This window comes from Papio anubis, chromosome 8 (assembly GCF_008728515.1).
Source record: "Papio anubis isolate 15944 chromosome 8, Panubis1.0, whole genome shotgun sequence".
NCBI classification, from domain to species: domain Eukaryota; kingdom Metazoa; phylum Chordata; class Mammalia; order Primates; family Cercopithecidae; genus Papio; species Papio anubis.
In genome coordinates, this window is record NC_044983.1 from 127,462,578 (window position 1) to 127,479,832 (window position 17,255).

Here is a 17,255-nt window from a genome sequence, read left to right on the forward strand (position 1 = left end):
GGCCTAACATGGGGATCCACAGGTGGGAGGGATGGAGACAGAACAAGAGAATCATGGCAGAGAAGTAAAAGGGCCAGTTGGAGAGTTAAGAATTTCTGCTTTGAGGGTCAGCTCAGCATCTGGTTACAGTGTGGCCTTGGGCTGGTCACACATTCTCTGGGCCCATTTCCCCAAGAGCACAACAAAGTGATGAGTTAGTTGATCACAAAGCAGGTGGATACAGAAAGCTGTGACTATCTAGGATGTTCTAGGTCTCTGAGGCCAGGAGAAGTAGGAAAGATAGTAAGGGGAAGGAAAGGGTAAGGGGGCAGCTGAAGGGCATATTGGAAGAGAAGGTATGATACGGAGAAAGTGTAAAGGATTACACTGTCCATTCCTCTTTCACTCTCCATGATGAGTATTTCATGCTTCCTGCTCTACTATCAGACTTCTCTCACTTCTACACCTTCCTCCCAGCTGATGACCTTGACTGCCCTCTCACTGAGATCTACCCATGGTCTCACCATCTGGCCACCCACTGAACTTCTGTTTTGTGCCAGTGGATGAAGGGCCCATGCTCTTAATGAAGGCCCATACTCCACAGACCAGGCCATCTCTGCTTCTCTCACCTCTAGTCTTTCCCCTCCCCCCATATGCACATTTATCCTTCTCTGCTAGACCCTTTCCATCAAAGAAAAAATTTTTGGCCTCACACCCACTCCAGCTGTCACCTATAATCACTGTCTCCACTTGCTCACTTCCTCATCACCCTTTAGTTTGTGTCATCTGGCTTCTGTGTCCAGTGCTCCACTGAGATTGATCCAGCCAAAGCCCCAGTAAACTCCAAGTCACAACATCCCATGAGCACATCCCTATCTTATCTTCACTACTCTTATGATAGGATAGGACCAGAGCAGTTGACCTGTCCAGTTAACCGTTAGATCCCCAATACCAAATAGAGTTCACATAAGGGATGATCAATAAATATATGCTAAATGAATGGAATAAATGAATAAAAGGGTTTTAACAACATTCCAGAGTGTTCTAGATCATGGTTGCTAACAGTGGTTTCCCAGGGCAGTAATTCAGGGGCTTCCTTTTCCCTTCAGCATCAATACTCCCTTGCAGCCCAGATTCAATCAGCACAGACTAAACACTTACTATGGGCTAGGGACTAAGACAACTACTCTCACACATTTTATTCAGTTTGACCATCCAAACAACAATCTTCAAGAATGGGTCTTATTATCAAAATGACCCTTGTATCATTTCATCATCATTTTATCCAGTTTTCTCCCTAAGTAGTATTTTCTTCCCAGAGATACAAAGCAAAATAAAAACATAGGTTTTGGCACAAGACCTGGGTTCCAATCTTTGTTCCATCATTTATCAGCTGAGTGACATTAAGGAAGCTAATTAATCTCATTGACTCTCTCATTCTTTACCTATAAAAGCAGGGTTATGAAAAATGGTTACCCCTTCTACTTACCTTCCAGGACATCCTAAAGCTTAAATAAGATAGTATGTATGAAAGCAGATCCAATGTTATTTGGCCATAAGAAATGACTAGTGCATATAATCCCCTTTCTCCATTTCTAAGCACTCCAATAATCTTGACCCTGGTCATAAAAGGAACAAGTCCTGGTTACACAATGAACTACCTGTTCTTGGTCAAGTGTTTTCTACATCGTGGGCAAAGTCTTCTCATCTCCATTTCAGTTCTCATAGCTAACAATTCCAGGGCTGTGCTGTCCAATAGAGTAGTCATTAGTCACAGAGGGTTATTTACAATAAAATTAAAAAATCTCTTCCTCAATTGCACTGGTAACTGTCAAATTCTCACTAGCCAATGAGGCTAGTGGCTACCATATTGAACAGCACAGCTGTAGAAAATGAAAAATCAGACATAATTCCACTCTCCCTACCAGGAATAAAACAGTGCACGTGTTCTGTTGATAAAAAGCAATGTCTGATTTTTAACAGCTTCCCTCATCCCTGCTTGTATATAAGAATGTATCATCTGCCATCACTGCTACCCCAGCATCTTCCTTAAGTCCGTTCAGTCTCCACTGGTCAGCAGATCAGAAGACCTGGGTTTGCCCTTAGTTATGCCCAATATGATATGTGGCCTGAACTTCTTGGGGGTTCCTGAACTTCTGGGGGCTCTCAGGTTCTTCTCATAGAAAATTGGGTTTGGGCTTGAAACTCTTTGAAGTTCTTTGCAATTCCAAAGCAACGAGTTTATAATTATAATTTGTATAAAAAAATAAGAATGGACCACCACCATCCATCACTGCTAGCTCCCAAAACATAGATACTTGCAAATTAACAAAGAACTACACTAAGCTGAAAATTGTGATATGGCATCATGTTGCAGATGGGCTACGCTACTTCATCCTTCCAAACCTTTGGCAGGAATCTAAAATGGTGCAGCCACTATGGAAAACAGTCTGGCAGTTCCTCAGAAAGTTAAACATAGACTTACCAATCCTACTCCTAGGCATATACCCAAGAGAGTTGAAAACATATGTCCACAGAACGTGTATGTGAATGTTCATAGTAGCATTATTCACAAAAGCCAAAAAGTGGGAACAACCAAAATTTCCAACACCTGATGAATCATTAAACACAATGTGGTATATATAATCAAATATTATTTGGCTATAAAAAGGAGTAAGGTTCTGATAGACACTACAACATAAATGAAACGTGAAAACATTATGCAAAGTGAAAGAAACTATGCATAAAAGAAAGACATTATATGATTTCATTCAACTATGAAAGGTTCAGGATAGGTGAAATAAAGACAGAAAGTAGATAGTGATTGCAGGGTCTGGGGTGAAGAGGGAACCAGGAGTATCTGCTCATTGGGACAGAATTTCTTCCTAGGATAATAAAATTGTTCTAGAACTAGATAGTGGTGATTGATACCCCAATTTGTGAATATACTCAAAACCACCGAACTGTTCACTTTAAAAGGGTACCTTTTATGGTATGTAAAATCCTCTTACGGGTTGTGAAATGTATCTCAAGAAAGTTGCTATTAAAGCAAGCATAAACAAAAGACAAGAAAACCTTTCGGAGGTAGGTGAGAAAACACCAATGTGTTGTCAGCTACTTCTTTGCCATTAACATACGGAGTGGGTTGGAATTCAGGGACATTCTTTTCCCAAGGGACTGCCTTGCTTCAGAATGGTTGCTAAATGAATTTCTCTAGGGATATTATACTTTTGTCCTTGAAAAAAGAAAGAAAGAAATGTACTTTCTTAGTTTAAAAACCATTCTCATATCACAGCAGCTGTCTGCAGCACAATGTATTCCTCCAAGTCTCTGACAGCTAGAACAATGTCTTATTTATAATACATCAACCCAAAAGAATGGGCCCATTGCCAACACCTTGGGATGCATACCAAATGGAAATTGTCTTAGTTCTGCATCCAAAGTGTTCTTGTTTGAGTTCAAGGTCACTGTGGTCTCTTATGGGGAAGTCATCTGCCCATTCTAAGAAGACTCTGCTTTATGCTATCCCAAATCCTCAATGATTATAACAAAGATAGCATTGTAGAATCAAATGGAAACATGTAAGTCCCTGTCTGAGCAAGTAAGTCTAGTTACAAGTAAGTATACCCAAACTTTCCCAGTCTTTTATTGAAGACTTGCTTCCTCTGACCTCTCTAACTCTCCCACAAGTCATGGGTCCCTTTTGCCTGTTCTCTTTCAGGTCCTCCTTCTACTCTGCCTTCTAACTGCTTTTACCTTGATCTAGGCCCTCATTTCCTCTTACTCTGAACCCTGCAATATTTGCTAGCTGATCTCCTTGCTTTGACTTGAGTCTATAGATCCATCCTCCACACTCTTTGCTATCATATTCCTGAAAAATGGATCTACTGATGTCATTCTCTGGCTCATCTAGCTTCTCATTGCCTTCAGGATCAAAGTTAGATTCTTCGGCAAGTCACCCGTGACCTTCCATGGTTGTCCCAGTGAATAACACATACAAGGGATCAAAAATATTAGTGGACTGAGTGCCCTGAATAGAAAGTGGCACCTGCCACTAGAACCTTTTGAGGAGTGAAAGTAAGATAGGAGGCGCATGGGGATGGTGATCAGGGGCCCAATATTTTAGGGTCCTGGAGGTGATGGTCAGGTTTTGGACTTTCTTTACTTTATCATGGTCACTGACTGGAAGGTTTTATGCAGGAAAATGAGTTGCAAAACTCTTCTATTTCCATAATCTGGAGATGGGAGTAGAAAGATTAATTGAGGATAATGAATGTGTGTATGTGTGTGTGTGTGTGCGTGTGTGTGTATGTGTGCGTCTGCAGACGAGTTGTGGCTGGGCACAGAGGGAGCCCCCTATCTAGTAGTATTGGGTTATATGAGGGTTCACTGAACCTGTAGACACAATGACAGAAACTTGCTTTGAGGCAGGTTCTAGCCCCAACTATGAGGCTAACTGTCCATCTATGTTTCTTTCCAAGTCAAGGGTTCTAGGAGTCCAGCACACTATGCATACACTTAACAATCTGAACTCAGGCCCCCAGTATGAAAAACAAAAAAAAAGCAGTCTGTTCTAGAAGCTCAAGTAGTGAAGAGACCATGGGTTTCGAAAAGGCCTCCAGATGTAGTTGACACTGGTTCGGTGTCAGAGCCTGACTCTGCTAGCTTCTCTGAAAGTAGCCTGGGAGTACAAACCATTCAGCCTGGCTCCAGGTATGGACTCTGGGCCACCGGCTCGGCCCCACCCCAGGGGCTCCTGTTTAGGATGCATTTACCATCACACCTCCATCAGAATTGCTGAAAGTGGAGGCCAGATCTACCTTTGCACAATATCCCCATTGAGTCTGATGCACCTTAAATCTTCTGACTTATCTCATAGGGTAACTGTGAGGATTAAATGAAATTTGAACTCTAATGCTTAGAGCATAGTGGACATCCAATGCATATTAGTTTCCCTCTCCCTTTTCCATAACCATGGAAAAAGGTTCTTATTTTTCTCTGAGATCTTTAGTTCAATCTCCCACCTCTGAGAACACGAAACAGCATCTCTGGGTGACCAGAGGACTCTTCCTGCTGTCCTCTTCCGCATTTCCTTTCCTGGAGTCCAGAGTAGTCTCTAGGTGCAGGCCATGCCCAGGTTGGAGGAGCATCCAATATTTCAGAGTGGCTCATTGTGTGGGCTGCCCACTTCCTCAACCCACTGATTCTGCTCACACATTGATTGGACCTTTCCTTATCAGCCACTCCATGCTGGCTAGCTGGGAAGCCCTGACTGCACAGAGGAATCACCTGGGGGGGAGCACCAAATATACTGATGCTGGCGCCCCAGCCCTGGGATTCTGACTTAATTAGCTTGAGGAGTGGCATAGGAATCAGATTATTTTTTCTTTCTTTTTTTTTTTTTTTGAGAAAGGGTCTCACTCTCACTCTGTCACCAAGGCTGGAGTGCTGTGGCACAATCTCTGGTCACAGAAACCTCCATCACCTGGGTTCAAGCAATTCTCCTGCCTCAGCCTCCTGAGTAGCTGGGATTACAGGCACACACCACCACGCCCAGCTAATTTTTGCATTTTTAGTAGAAACAGGATTTCACCATGTTGGCCAGGCTGGTATCGAACTCCTGACCTCAGGTGATCCACCCTCCTCGGTCTCCCAAAGTGCTGGGATTATGGGCGTGAGCCACCATGCCCAGCCAGAACTGTTTAAGCTCCCAGATAATTCTAGTGTGCAGCCCAAACTGGGGACCACTGCCCTGAAGAGTGTTCTCCAGGGAACCGTGAGGCCACAGACACGAATACAGACCGCAGGAGAGATGGCTGGTCATGCCCTGAGCATTCAGGTGAGTCCCCACTTGCCTGAAGAAAGGAAAAGAGACGACTGATTCATAAAACCTCCATGTCGCCACCAGGTCAATCCTGTTGGGGTTGGTAGCATAATACCTCCAGGCAGCCTGAGGGGCAGAAAAGAGGGGCAACAATGAGTGGGCACCTCCTGAAACTTTCGCACAGAATCCCACACCATCAGAACAACGTTTAAGCCCTGGACTCCTAAGAATTTGAATGTGCATTGAGTCAACATGCAGAAAAACTGAGATTTTTGGCTTTTTGAAGCTACTTTGGGAAGAAAAACTTCCTGACCATCTGGGAGCTATAATTGGTGTTGTGGTGAGTGGGGGAATGGAGAGATGAACTGGAGTAGAGGGAGAGGAGTGGTAGGCACAAAATCCCTGAAAGGAACAAGTAGCAAAGGCCGGTGCAATGGCTCATGCCTGTAATCCCAGCACTTTGGGAGACCAAGGTGGGAGAATCGCTTGAGGCCAAGAGTTGGAGGCCAGCCTGGGCAACATAATGAAACTTCATCTCTACAAAAAAAAAAAGAACAAAGCTGGGCATGGTGGCACGTGCCTGTAGTTCCAGCTACCTGGGAGGCTGAGGTGGGAGGATAAATTGAGCCCAGGAGGTCGAGGCTGCAGTGAGCCATGATTGCACCACTGCACTCCAACCTGGGTTGCAGAGTAAAAGACTCTGTCTCAAAAAAAAGTAAACAATAAAATATTTAAAAATAAAGAGAAACAAGTACCACTCTTTCCAGAAGGTTCCCTGAGACTTCTCAGTCAAACAGATAGGAGAACAGAGTCTTTTGTACCATTTCTGGGTGCAAGAGAGAGCCTAGGAGATGTTTTGACACAAATATCCTAGAATCTCTAGGATTCTCTGATGGTTTGGGGTGTGGGGAGTTAATGGGACAGGCTCTTGGAAACTGGGACTGGCCTAAGAACCATAATATGCAGGATGACATCACGCACCATCTTGAATCAGGCACACAGAACCACACAGACACTCGCTATGACTGGAGAAAGCTCACGAGTGGGTGGCCATGCCCTCGCAAGCAGACAGCTGTTGATAGGACACTCTGCTTTCCTATTCACTGTGCCCTCATCTCCAATAACCCATTAAAACAAAGCAGGAACTCCCTCTGAAATAAAACAGGGAACACTTCTGCCTCTCTCATCACCTCTCACTGCTCCCTGCAACCCCCAGCCCATGTGAGGCTAGTGATGGAGACAGAAGGCTGGCAGTTGCATGTCCAACATCCTCTGGTCCATGGTTGTCTACTGGGCAGCACAAATGGGAAAAGTGGTTTAATATTTTGCACATGTAATGCATCTCTTTCTCTCTTGGCTTATGGGATCTCTGCTTGGCAGATATGACAGAGACTGTTCTCCTTGTAGCTGATCGCCTAAGCACCTGGACATTAGGCTGACTCTTCTCTGTGGGTCCCTAGGTCAAATCTGAGGGGAAGTAGAAGGAGAAGAAAGCCTAGTACAGCCCGAGGTCCACACCAAATTCTCATCTCCAGCACACTATCAGTAAAAGAGCTGGGGCCAGGTGCCACAACTCATACCTATAATCCCAGAACTCTGAGAGGCCGAAGCAGGAGGATGGCTTGAGTGCAGGAGTTTGAGACCAGCCTGGGCAACATAGTAAGACCTCATCTCTACAAAAAAAATAAATTTAAAAAATTAACCAGGTCTAGTGGTGCACATGGTGGTGCACGTGGTGGTGCATGCCTGTAGTCCCAACTACTCAGGAGGCTTAGGTGGGAGGATTGCTTGAGCCTGGGAGATGGAGGCTGCAGTGAGTTATGATTACACCACTACACGTCAGCCTGGACAAGAGAGTCTCAAAAAAGCTCAAAACACCACCATATCAAAAAAAAGCTGACAGGTTGATCCTTGAGTTCTGTGTCTATTTCTTGCTTGGCTTAGAAACTGAATGAGTGACAGGATTGTCACCTTCAGTACACAGAGGAACAGGTGAAATAGATACCCATGGAAATGCCCATAGCCATCCACAAGTAAGCATGTGCAAGCAGGCCTGCTCCTGCCTGGGCACATTAATACACACACACACACAGAGACACATAAGACACACACACACACACAGAGACGCATAAGACACACAGACACACATGAAATCCTGGGTCCTGTCCCAGTTCATGAGTATGTCCCCTCCACATGTGCACACATGCACACACACACACACACATATGTGCAAATGCATGGATCTTAATCCCATTCCAGTTCATTCCCAGGCAGACAGACCTGAATGAGCTCAGCAGCTGGCTTCCTCCTTTTCTCAAAGTGCTTCTGACGGTGTTGCTCCTGCACCTTGAGGGCCAGCCCAGACCCCAGGATGCCCTGGAGGGAGAGGCAGGCATGAAGTCAGCCCCCAGCTAGACTCTCCCAGCATTCCCGCTCCATTGCCAGGGTAATGGGGACTGTAGGGCTGAACTGTACTCCAAGTCCCTGTGGTGACAACATTGTACAAAGAGGGAAGGGGGAAAGAGCCCTTCCTTCTCTTGAAGAGAGTAGGGAGCTTGGTTAAGTGAAATGAGCCTTGAAGTCAGGAAGACCTGGGTTCCAATTCCGACACTGCCACTTTCCAGGTGTGAGGGCCTGGGCAAGCCCCTTAGCCCTGTTGCATCTTGTTTTTTTTCACAGGGAGGTGGGATAATAATACCTAACGCATGATTTTGTTAAGAAAAAAGTGAGATAATCTGTATAAACTGCCAGTAAGGGGTACTGCACAAAATAGATGCCCAGTAATGTTAACTGAGTTTTAAAAATATTTTAGCTGCTTGAACTCTCACTTCATACTTTGACTATAGCCAGAACTTCCCAGAATTGGGACCTGTTTTGATTTTCAGGTCAGACTTGTCAGTGGATTTCACTTTTCAAGCTGAAAGAGAACTTGAAGATCTTGTAACATTCCTATGGTCCTGACTCATCAATGAGAAAACTGATTCAGGAAGGTCATTTGCTCAAGGTCAAATAGCTTAGGAAAAAACAAAACAAAACAAAACAAAAAACAGACAAGGTAGGGCTGTGAATAGAGAAAGAACATTGCCAATGAAAGAATGGAAGATGAAGTGGGTGGCAGGGAGATTGTTACTTAAAAGTTTTTTCAAGCTTCGTGATTAAGAGCCAGGTTTTAGAACCAGTGGACTTGGGATTCCTGGCTCTACAACCCAATAGCCTTGTGACTGTAGAAAATTTACTAACCCAATTAAGTCTCAGGTTTCGTATTTGAAAAATTGAGATAAAAACAGACCCAACCCATAATGTTGCCATGAAGATTAAATGAAATAATGTGGGTAAAGCATTTGACATGATTCAGGCACGTAGTGTGTTCAACAAATGCAATCTGTTTTCATTATTATTACATATCTGGACACCAGGCTTTGGGGAAGTTACTCTATCATACATAGGTCAAGGCTTATTCTTGAGAGAAATGTATTTTTTACATAAGCCAGTAAGTAACAGGACAAGAGAAGGGAGCTCACATAAATGAAGGCCCTGTTCTGTGCAAGGCACTGGGAATGCATGAATGAAAAATATAATCCCAGAACCCAAGGAGTTCAAAGTCCTCTGCCTGAGTCAGATCTGGAAATGTGTAATCCTAGCATAAGGCCAGAAACTCCTTTACATAAATATTCCCAGGGTTACGCCCAGAGTGACTAACTCAGCCTAAAGAAGGCAGCATTGAAAGAGGAGTTGATGTTTGAAGAAATTTTTGGCAAAGGAAAGCAGCAGGGCCCATGGCAGAAAAGCAGGATCATCATGCTTAAGGGAATGGCTGGGAGTTGGTAGGGTATGAGAGGACAGAAGATGAGACTGGAAAGCTGATCTGGGGCCAGGTGGTAAGGGGTCCTGCACGTCACATTGGGGATGTCATATATCAAAGGTACTTACTGCTGGAAGGGCAAAAAAGGAGACGCCAATTAAGGAAAAGGTGGCAGCAATCAGACGGCCTTCCCATGTTTTGGGTGTCTTGTCTCCATAGCCAATGGTGGCCAGTGTGATCTGAAGAGAGAAGAGTTCAGACATGGAGTACCCCATGGAGAGGAATTTCAGGAAAATGTCAACTGAGCTCTACCTGTAAGCCTCTCTATCAGCTTGGGCAATGCTCCCATTTATGACAAGGTTCCCTTAGGAGAAAAGACACCAAGTCCCTAGTAACTTATATGGATGTCTTGAGACTTGTTGATAAGTTAAGGGTTTCCTACCTTAGTCAATCAGTCAACAAATATTTCAATAATTGCAAATGTGTATGTACACGAGCATTCATGTGTGTGTATATTTGCGAATTTGTGATTTTATTTATAGCCATGTTTGTGAATATATGTGTGCTTGTGAGTATATTTGTATGTATTGTATATACATGCGTGCATGTCTAATGTCTGTGTATGTGTCTATTCTGGTGTGTTTAGTATATTCCTGTGTGTGTTTACATGTTTATGTTATCAGTATACGTGTACTTATGCGTGTGTATCTGCATGTGAAAGGCAAGATTATCAGAGCAGTTGACAGTGTGGCCTCTGGAGCCTAACTGTCTGACTTCAAATCCCAGGTTAGCCACTTACTGGCTGAAAGACCATGAAGTTACTTAACTTCTTTATGCCTCAGTTTCCCTATTTTTAAAAAGAGCTAATGATAGAAGTTGTTTGAGTTTATAGTAGGTTAGTGAAAGTAAAGCACCCAGAGACATGCTCTGGAGCAAAGCAAGCCTTCAGTGAATGCCAGCTTAAGTACTGTTTGTCCTTGTGGGTGTACGGTTGTGCACACACAGGTCTGTGTGTATCTGTCACTGGGTTTGTTTGCACAAGCATGGCTTGGCTGAAAATAGCCTATGACTGGTAAGACTAGGTCCCTAAACGACCATGCAACCAGGCTGTTCCAAGCCCCGGCTTCTTATAAACGCTAGAGAAAAGTCAATTCCAAGTGCACACCATGAAGGAGGGTCTCCTGTCAGCAGGTTCCAAGCTGAAACAGGTCTAGCTCTTACTTCTGACTGCAGAATGCAGCTGCCTGGCTGAACATGCTCACGTGATGCCCTCCACCTCTCTCTGACTCTGATGGTCAATCCTACAGAGTTGGCCTCCAAGGTAGTGACTCACCAGGCCCCACCACAGGGCATCTGCATAGGTCTCAAACTCCTCTTTCATCTCCTCTCCTTGTGCATCCACTTCTGGGACATCTTTCTCAACCAGGTAGACAAGAAATGAAGAAAGGATGAGTGTCAGGAAACCGATGTACCAGGCGGTGATGAGTTCCTGAAAGAATCAGCAGTGGACATAAAAAGTGGTCACTGGGGAGTCATTGAGTGGATGCTGGAGCCAGACACACCGGAGTTGGAGTCCACGTTCATCAGCTCTGTGACTGTGGCGAAATCACTCGCCTTCTCTGATCTTCATCTTCCATCACTGTAAAATGGGATCGGTAACATGGTAGTTATTTCATCACTAATTAACAGAACAAGTGTACGGCTCCAAGAGGAGAGGAAGATTTCTAGCTAAGGGCCACTTCAATATCACACCCCAAAAGGCTTCAGAGGAAGGCAAGAAGGCAGGAGGAAGTGGCTGCTTCTTCTGATACAAGGCTCAGGACTCAGGAGACTCGGGTCTATGCAGGACTGTGTGGAGCCAGGAGAAAGCTCAGTACAACCAGGAAAGCAGCAGCAAGCCAGAGGCAGCACTGCATAGTGGACAGGGCTGTGGACAGAGACCAGTTTATGGTGTGGCCATGGGCAGATTCTCCTCTTCTCCTAAATGTTAGTATCCTCATTTTTTACATGAAGGGACAGAGCCACAGAGTTCCTGAAATCGTCATGTGTACCACTGCTGAAATGCAGCTTTACATTACATATTGATTTAGAGCCTATGCAAAAGAAGCAAAAGAAGGCATAAAGCCTGTAATTTCATGGATATTATCACATAATAGACTGGGACATATGACTAAGTAAACAAGAGTAAAGTGATTTAATGAAAAGTGCTAAGTAATAGTCAGGATGGTATGGACGGAAACTTCAATGAAGTTTCAAAACTCCTAATGGAGACAAGACCTAATGCTCCTTCCAGCTCCAACTTTCTCTCTTTCTCTCATTCTATTCCAGTTTCAAGGTTTATCATAGTAGGTTGGGCAGGAAGAAAGGCAAGGTTATGGGTAAACACAATATGGAGATTTAAGACTGTCTGTCATTCTTGCTGAGTCATCTCAGAGAACAAAGTTGTTCACATTGGTATCTTTCCTATATCTGACCATCTGCAGCCAGTCAACTGGCCCTTCTGGGCCAGTAGAATCTTCCTGACAGGGTTGCTTCCTGCCTCCATGCAGGACTTGGCTCACATGGGTCCTGCAGTCTGAATAGCCCTCCCACAATGGGACCAACCAAAGAGCATGGAGTCATCTTCAGACTCATGTCAACTCATGTCACCTCCACTATGAAATTTTTCTAATGTTTGTTTCCCCCATGAAAGATAGAGTTCAGCTGTGGTTCCTTTATTCCCTCCCTATTTTCTAAACATACTTCTCCAAGCCTCCAACATTTTATTATGCTCACTTGCTATTATGCTCTGGCCTTGCCCACAGCATCACACACACGTTGTACTGGTGTGAGTTTGTTCTATAGCAGAGGGGTTTGCTTAGATGATACAGGCAACCCAGCCAGCCATTCCTTTTGGTGAGCGAGGTTCTGTGCTGCAGGGAATTTGAGAACAGAAAGGTGCACGGACTAGTCCTTCCCCAGTGATCGCCTGAGCGTAAGCTTCTTGTTTGTGGAGTATGATCCTACTCCTTATATGTTTTTTCATACCCTCTGGTCCCCAAATGCAAGTCAGAAGTTTCATCTGGCACTTAAGCAAAGAAATAGTTGTCTGTTTCTGTGTGCACATAAAAACTGACTGTTCTAGATTAATAAGGGATGGTATAACAGTCACCAAAAAGGAGTGAAAGTGGGTCCTAATTCTGTACTTTACAGTCATTTACTTTGCAGTTATTCCAAATAATTCTGACTTTATACAATTTTTGCCAGCAGCTCTGTGGCAGAACCTGTGACTGTTCCCCAACAGGTAGCTCCTGAACCTACTGAGGCTCCCCTGCAGTCAAGTTGAGGCTAAAGTACTGGGGTTCAGCCAATATGGGAAAGTGATGAGAGTGAATCCCTCCTTGTCCCTTAAATCCATTCTGCAGGATTCTCCAGGTTCCTCTCCCCTGCTTTGGTGACTCAAGTCCTCATATTCAAGATGGATGGGGCCCACCCAGCACATATCAGATACAGTGTGAGCCAGAAGATGTCAGGTTTTTGTGCTGGGTGGTGGGAGCTCTAGGGCTCATTTGTTTTGGGAGGAGAACCTGACCTATCCTCTAGTGAAAGCATTAACTTTGAAAGTTTAACCCTGTGCAACAGAGCCTCCCACACTTCATCTTTGAGTGCCCAGAAGACCCAGCCATTGAACCCGGCCCAGAGTACAATGAAGAGATGAATGAAGAAATGAATTGATAAATGTCCACTTGCCGGTACTATTGGTGATTCCCTTGGGGAAGAGCTTCCTCCCCGCTCTGGTAGCACAGGCTTTCAGGAGGACTCACAACATGTACTTTGGAGTCTAACAAGAGCCTGTAAATCTAAGTTTGTATGCAGAGAACTCTGCTCCAGAGCCTTTTCCCACTCCTGGGAAAGAGTATCTGCCTCACTGGGGTCTGGCTGCAGTGCAAGACCATATTTACTGAGGAATTACATCACAAACTTCCAATAGTCTCTGGTAATTACCATGGCAAAAGCCAGCAGGCACTGGGGATCTGTTATAATCTGGAGGAACACAGCACAAGGGCCTAAACCAGCAATTTTTAGCACCAGTGTTGACCAGAACTGTGAATCAGCTCAGCTCCATGGATACGGGTTATGGCTGAACCCATAGGGGTTTTATTAACGTGTCCTTTGATAAAAGATAAAATAGAAGGTCAGGAGGAAGAAAAGGGCCTGTAAAGGATGCTCTGACCTCAATGATTCTATAGCCAGAAGCAGCCCAGACGAAAAATAAAACACAGATGGCAAGAAATTGCATTCTAAGCTGAAAGATTCCCAGGTAATTTATACTTTCACTCCATTTTATGTCTATACTTATATGTATGGTATGTGGGGAACAGCATATTCAGAATAATAAACATTACTATTAATGAGCACCTATGACTTACCAGGCATTTAAATCCACCTTTTCTCGCATGAGCACCCAGGAGGATTCACATTTTTACCACTGAGGAAGCTCATAAAAATAGAATGACATCTTTAAGGCTTTCTGGCTGGAAGGTGGCAGAGCTGAATTTTGAGCCAAGTTGCCGTCTGACTCCCAAGCTCATATTCTACTCTGAGATGCGATCTCATAGGAAACCACTACCCCTTCAACGTTATCTAGGCGCATCCTTGAGACAGAAGAACCAGGGGTTGTGTGGGTATGTTTTGGAGGTGTCCAGCTACAGGTGGCATGGTCATGTTAACATGCATAAGGAAAACTCTAAGCTCCTTAATGTTAAATTGCCCAGGGCTCACTGCCTCAGGTCCAGCTCCCCAGAAACAGAACCCGAGAAAGGGATTTCAGTGTTAGTGACATATTTGCATGTAATCATTGGGGAAATGGTCACAGGGCTCCTATTAAAAGGGACCTAGGTGGGACAACAACAGCATCTATTATGCCTGCCATGATGGGTGCAAAAAGATACTCTCTTGGGAAGCAAGGTAAGCTTGGCTTTGTACCCCCAAAGAACATCCATCCCAGGGATTTCTCCTTCTGATTTCTGCTCTCGGGATTTTTTTTCTGCCTGAGCTGAGACACAGGGGTTTTTCTTCATTCCTCCAGAATCCAGTTAAAGCAGCTAGATTAAAACAAAGTGCTACCAAAGACCTGGGCTAAGAATAGGAAAGAAACACAGGCAGTACCATGAATCCAAATGAACTGGATTCTGGCTGCTTGGGTTCCACACCTGCTCAACCACATGGGGCTCTGGAAAAGGAATGGACTGAGTTCCACCCCTCCTGGATTCTGATCTACTTGGGAGAGGTGAGCACCACCGTAGCCAGCAGGAAACCACTGGACACAGACCCTAGAAGTGGACTGCTATGGTTTGTGTCCCACTGTGTGACCTTGAGCAGGTACTTCCCCTTTCTGTGTTTTCTTCCTTTTCAGTGTAATGGGGTGGCAATAGTGCCTAATTCATGAGGTGAGTTAGTCCTTGTCAAGCACTAAGTTGTAGGCACTGTGCTTTGGGCTTTATATAACGCTTGCAACTGGACAATCTCTATGAGCTGGGTACCTTCTCAGTGCTCATCACATATCAATTCATTTCATCTTCATCTAACCCTATGAGGTCAGTGCATTATTATTCTAACTTTATAAATGCAGAAACCGAGGCACAAAAAATTCTCAACGTCACAGAGGCAGAGTTCAGATTCAAACCAGCCTGTGGGATTCCCAAGCCTTTTTCTCCCGCTGCATGTGGCCTTGAATGAGCTCATTCCATCCTCTCACAACTCGGAAGGAATAGGCATTATCATCCCTATTTTAAAAGTGAGAAAACTGAGGGCCAAAGAGGGCTGAGCAAGTTGGCCAAAGTCATTTGCATATGGTGGAGCCGATACCTAAGCTCAGCTCCACCTGTTCCTGCTCCCTGCACCACACCTCCTCATGCCCCCACCCCAGCCCCGTCGCTTCCTGTTCCTCCTCCTCCTCTTGCTCTTTGTCGTTATCATCAAGGGTGGCAGAATGACTGCCTTCTGGGGACACTGTAAAGGAAGGGATGCCATGGAAGGGCACCGGTGGGTGGGAAGCCCATGTGGTCTTGTAGCTTCTCCACCACACTTACTTTGCTGTGGGCACAGATGGCCGAGCCCAGAAGCTTCCAGGTGCCGCCTCTCCGGTCCATCCGCAGCATGCGCAGGATCTGCAGGAAGCGCAGGCTTCGCAGGGAGGTGGCCAGAACATTGCCTTGGTTTCCCACAGCAACCACTGGCACAGAGGCAATCAGCACAAAGATGTCTGGGAGAGAGGACAGACAGAGTGGGAGGGAAGAGGGAAAGGAAGGTCAAGCGAAAGCACTGGCATCATCATAGGTGTTGTTTGCTGGCAGATCAGCATGTGCCAAGCAGTGGGACAATCTGAGCATTGCTGTTGAATCTTGCCACCAACCACACATGGTAAGTGAGATTATTCCCTCGTGACTGATGAGGAAGCTGAAGCTCTGAGCCTGAGTGCCTTTCCAAGGCCACCTGGCCAGAAGTAGTTGGGTTGGGATTGGAAATAGGCCTACCGCACTTTAATGCTGGCTGCAGAGCAGCAATTCACCAAGGCCCCCCGCAGTGTGGTCCTTGAGATTCACTCTGGGGCCCCCAGAGGAGATCTGCAACTGCTCAGTCTATGGAGGTGAAGCCTGACACTCAGACACTGTTTCCATTTGTGTTTCTCCTAAAAGCATCACCTGAGGTAGGAACTTGGGTTCAAGTAACTTACTGGAAGATGATCTTAGGAAGTAGAAGTGATGGCAGAAAGAGAGAGAATGTAAAAACACACACACACACACACACACAATGTAAGGGGGTGTTATCAAGGTCACTGTTGAGTCCTTTGAGTTGTAGACAGACTTCCCAAGATTATCCATCTGAAAAACGGAAGGCTGGGACATCTGTTTCTTGCCTCCTGCTGGTTGAGGGTCATCCATAGCATTGTCAACGCCCCCACACATCTGAGCTACACTGGAGAGAAGGCCTTGGGGTAGATTGTGGAAAGAAGATAGGCTCAGCCATGACGTGGGATGCTGGTAACAGGAGATGGCATGAAAATGTCCACTACAGACATTTCAGAGATGGAACAAGGGGACGAGACACTTGAGATGGTTAAGTAGGCTCTTGACATCAAATCATCTAGTATGGAAGAGGGAGGAACTGATCTCTTTTCTATTTCCTTGTTGTAGTCAATTCCCATATCAATTATCACCCTACTTTCCTGCAGACAGTTACCAAGTAAAAAGGACCACATGGCCAAGTAAATTTGGGGAAAAACTCCATTAAGTTGGTTTTAAAAAATTATTAGTGTTATTTATTTTCAGTGTCATTACTTTTTTTTATTTAAACATAATAATTGTACATATTTATGGGGTTTGCAGGGCTTCACAGAGTCTTTAATCTGCAGATATACACTGTGGTTCTCAATTTTACAAGTGAAGTATAGTCTTTCCCAAAATATTTTGACCACAGAACTACTTTTTTGCAAGGGCTCCAAGGGTTCCAGGAAATACACTTAAAGAAATATTTGTCCACTGGGAAAAGTCCAAGCTCTGCAAAGCCCTCTGTGATCTGGCTCCTGGGAATCTGCCAGAAGCCTTTGTAGTTCATTGAGCACATATCTCCATATCTTCGTGTGTTCTGGTCTCTCAGCTTGGAATAACC

General features: G+C 44.8%; 1 protein-coding gene across 1 annotated transcript in view; it reads right to left on the reverse strand.

The window, feature by feature from the left end:
• Positions 1 to 17,255, reverse strand: part of KCNQ3 (potassium voltage-gated channel subfamily Q member 3) — a 354,822-nt gene that overhangs the window by 34,878 nt on the left and 302,689 nt on the right. The window contains exons 4-8 of the mRNA XM_021942632.2: positions 15,677 to 15,849; positions 10,939 to 11,094; positions 9,734 to 9,844; positions 8,084 to 8,179; positions 5,835 to 5,929 (exon numbers count right to left, since the gene is read on the reverse strand). Coding sequence (XP_021798324.2) covers positions 5,835 to 5,929; positions 8,084 to 8,179; positions 9,734 to 9,844; positions 10,939 to 11,094; positions 15,677 to 15,849 — 631 coding nt within the window. The remainder of the gene's footprint in view (positions 1 to 5,834; positions 5,930 to 8,083; positions 8,180 to 9,733; positions 9,845 to 10,938; positions 11,095 to 15,676; positions 15,850 to 17,255) is intronic.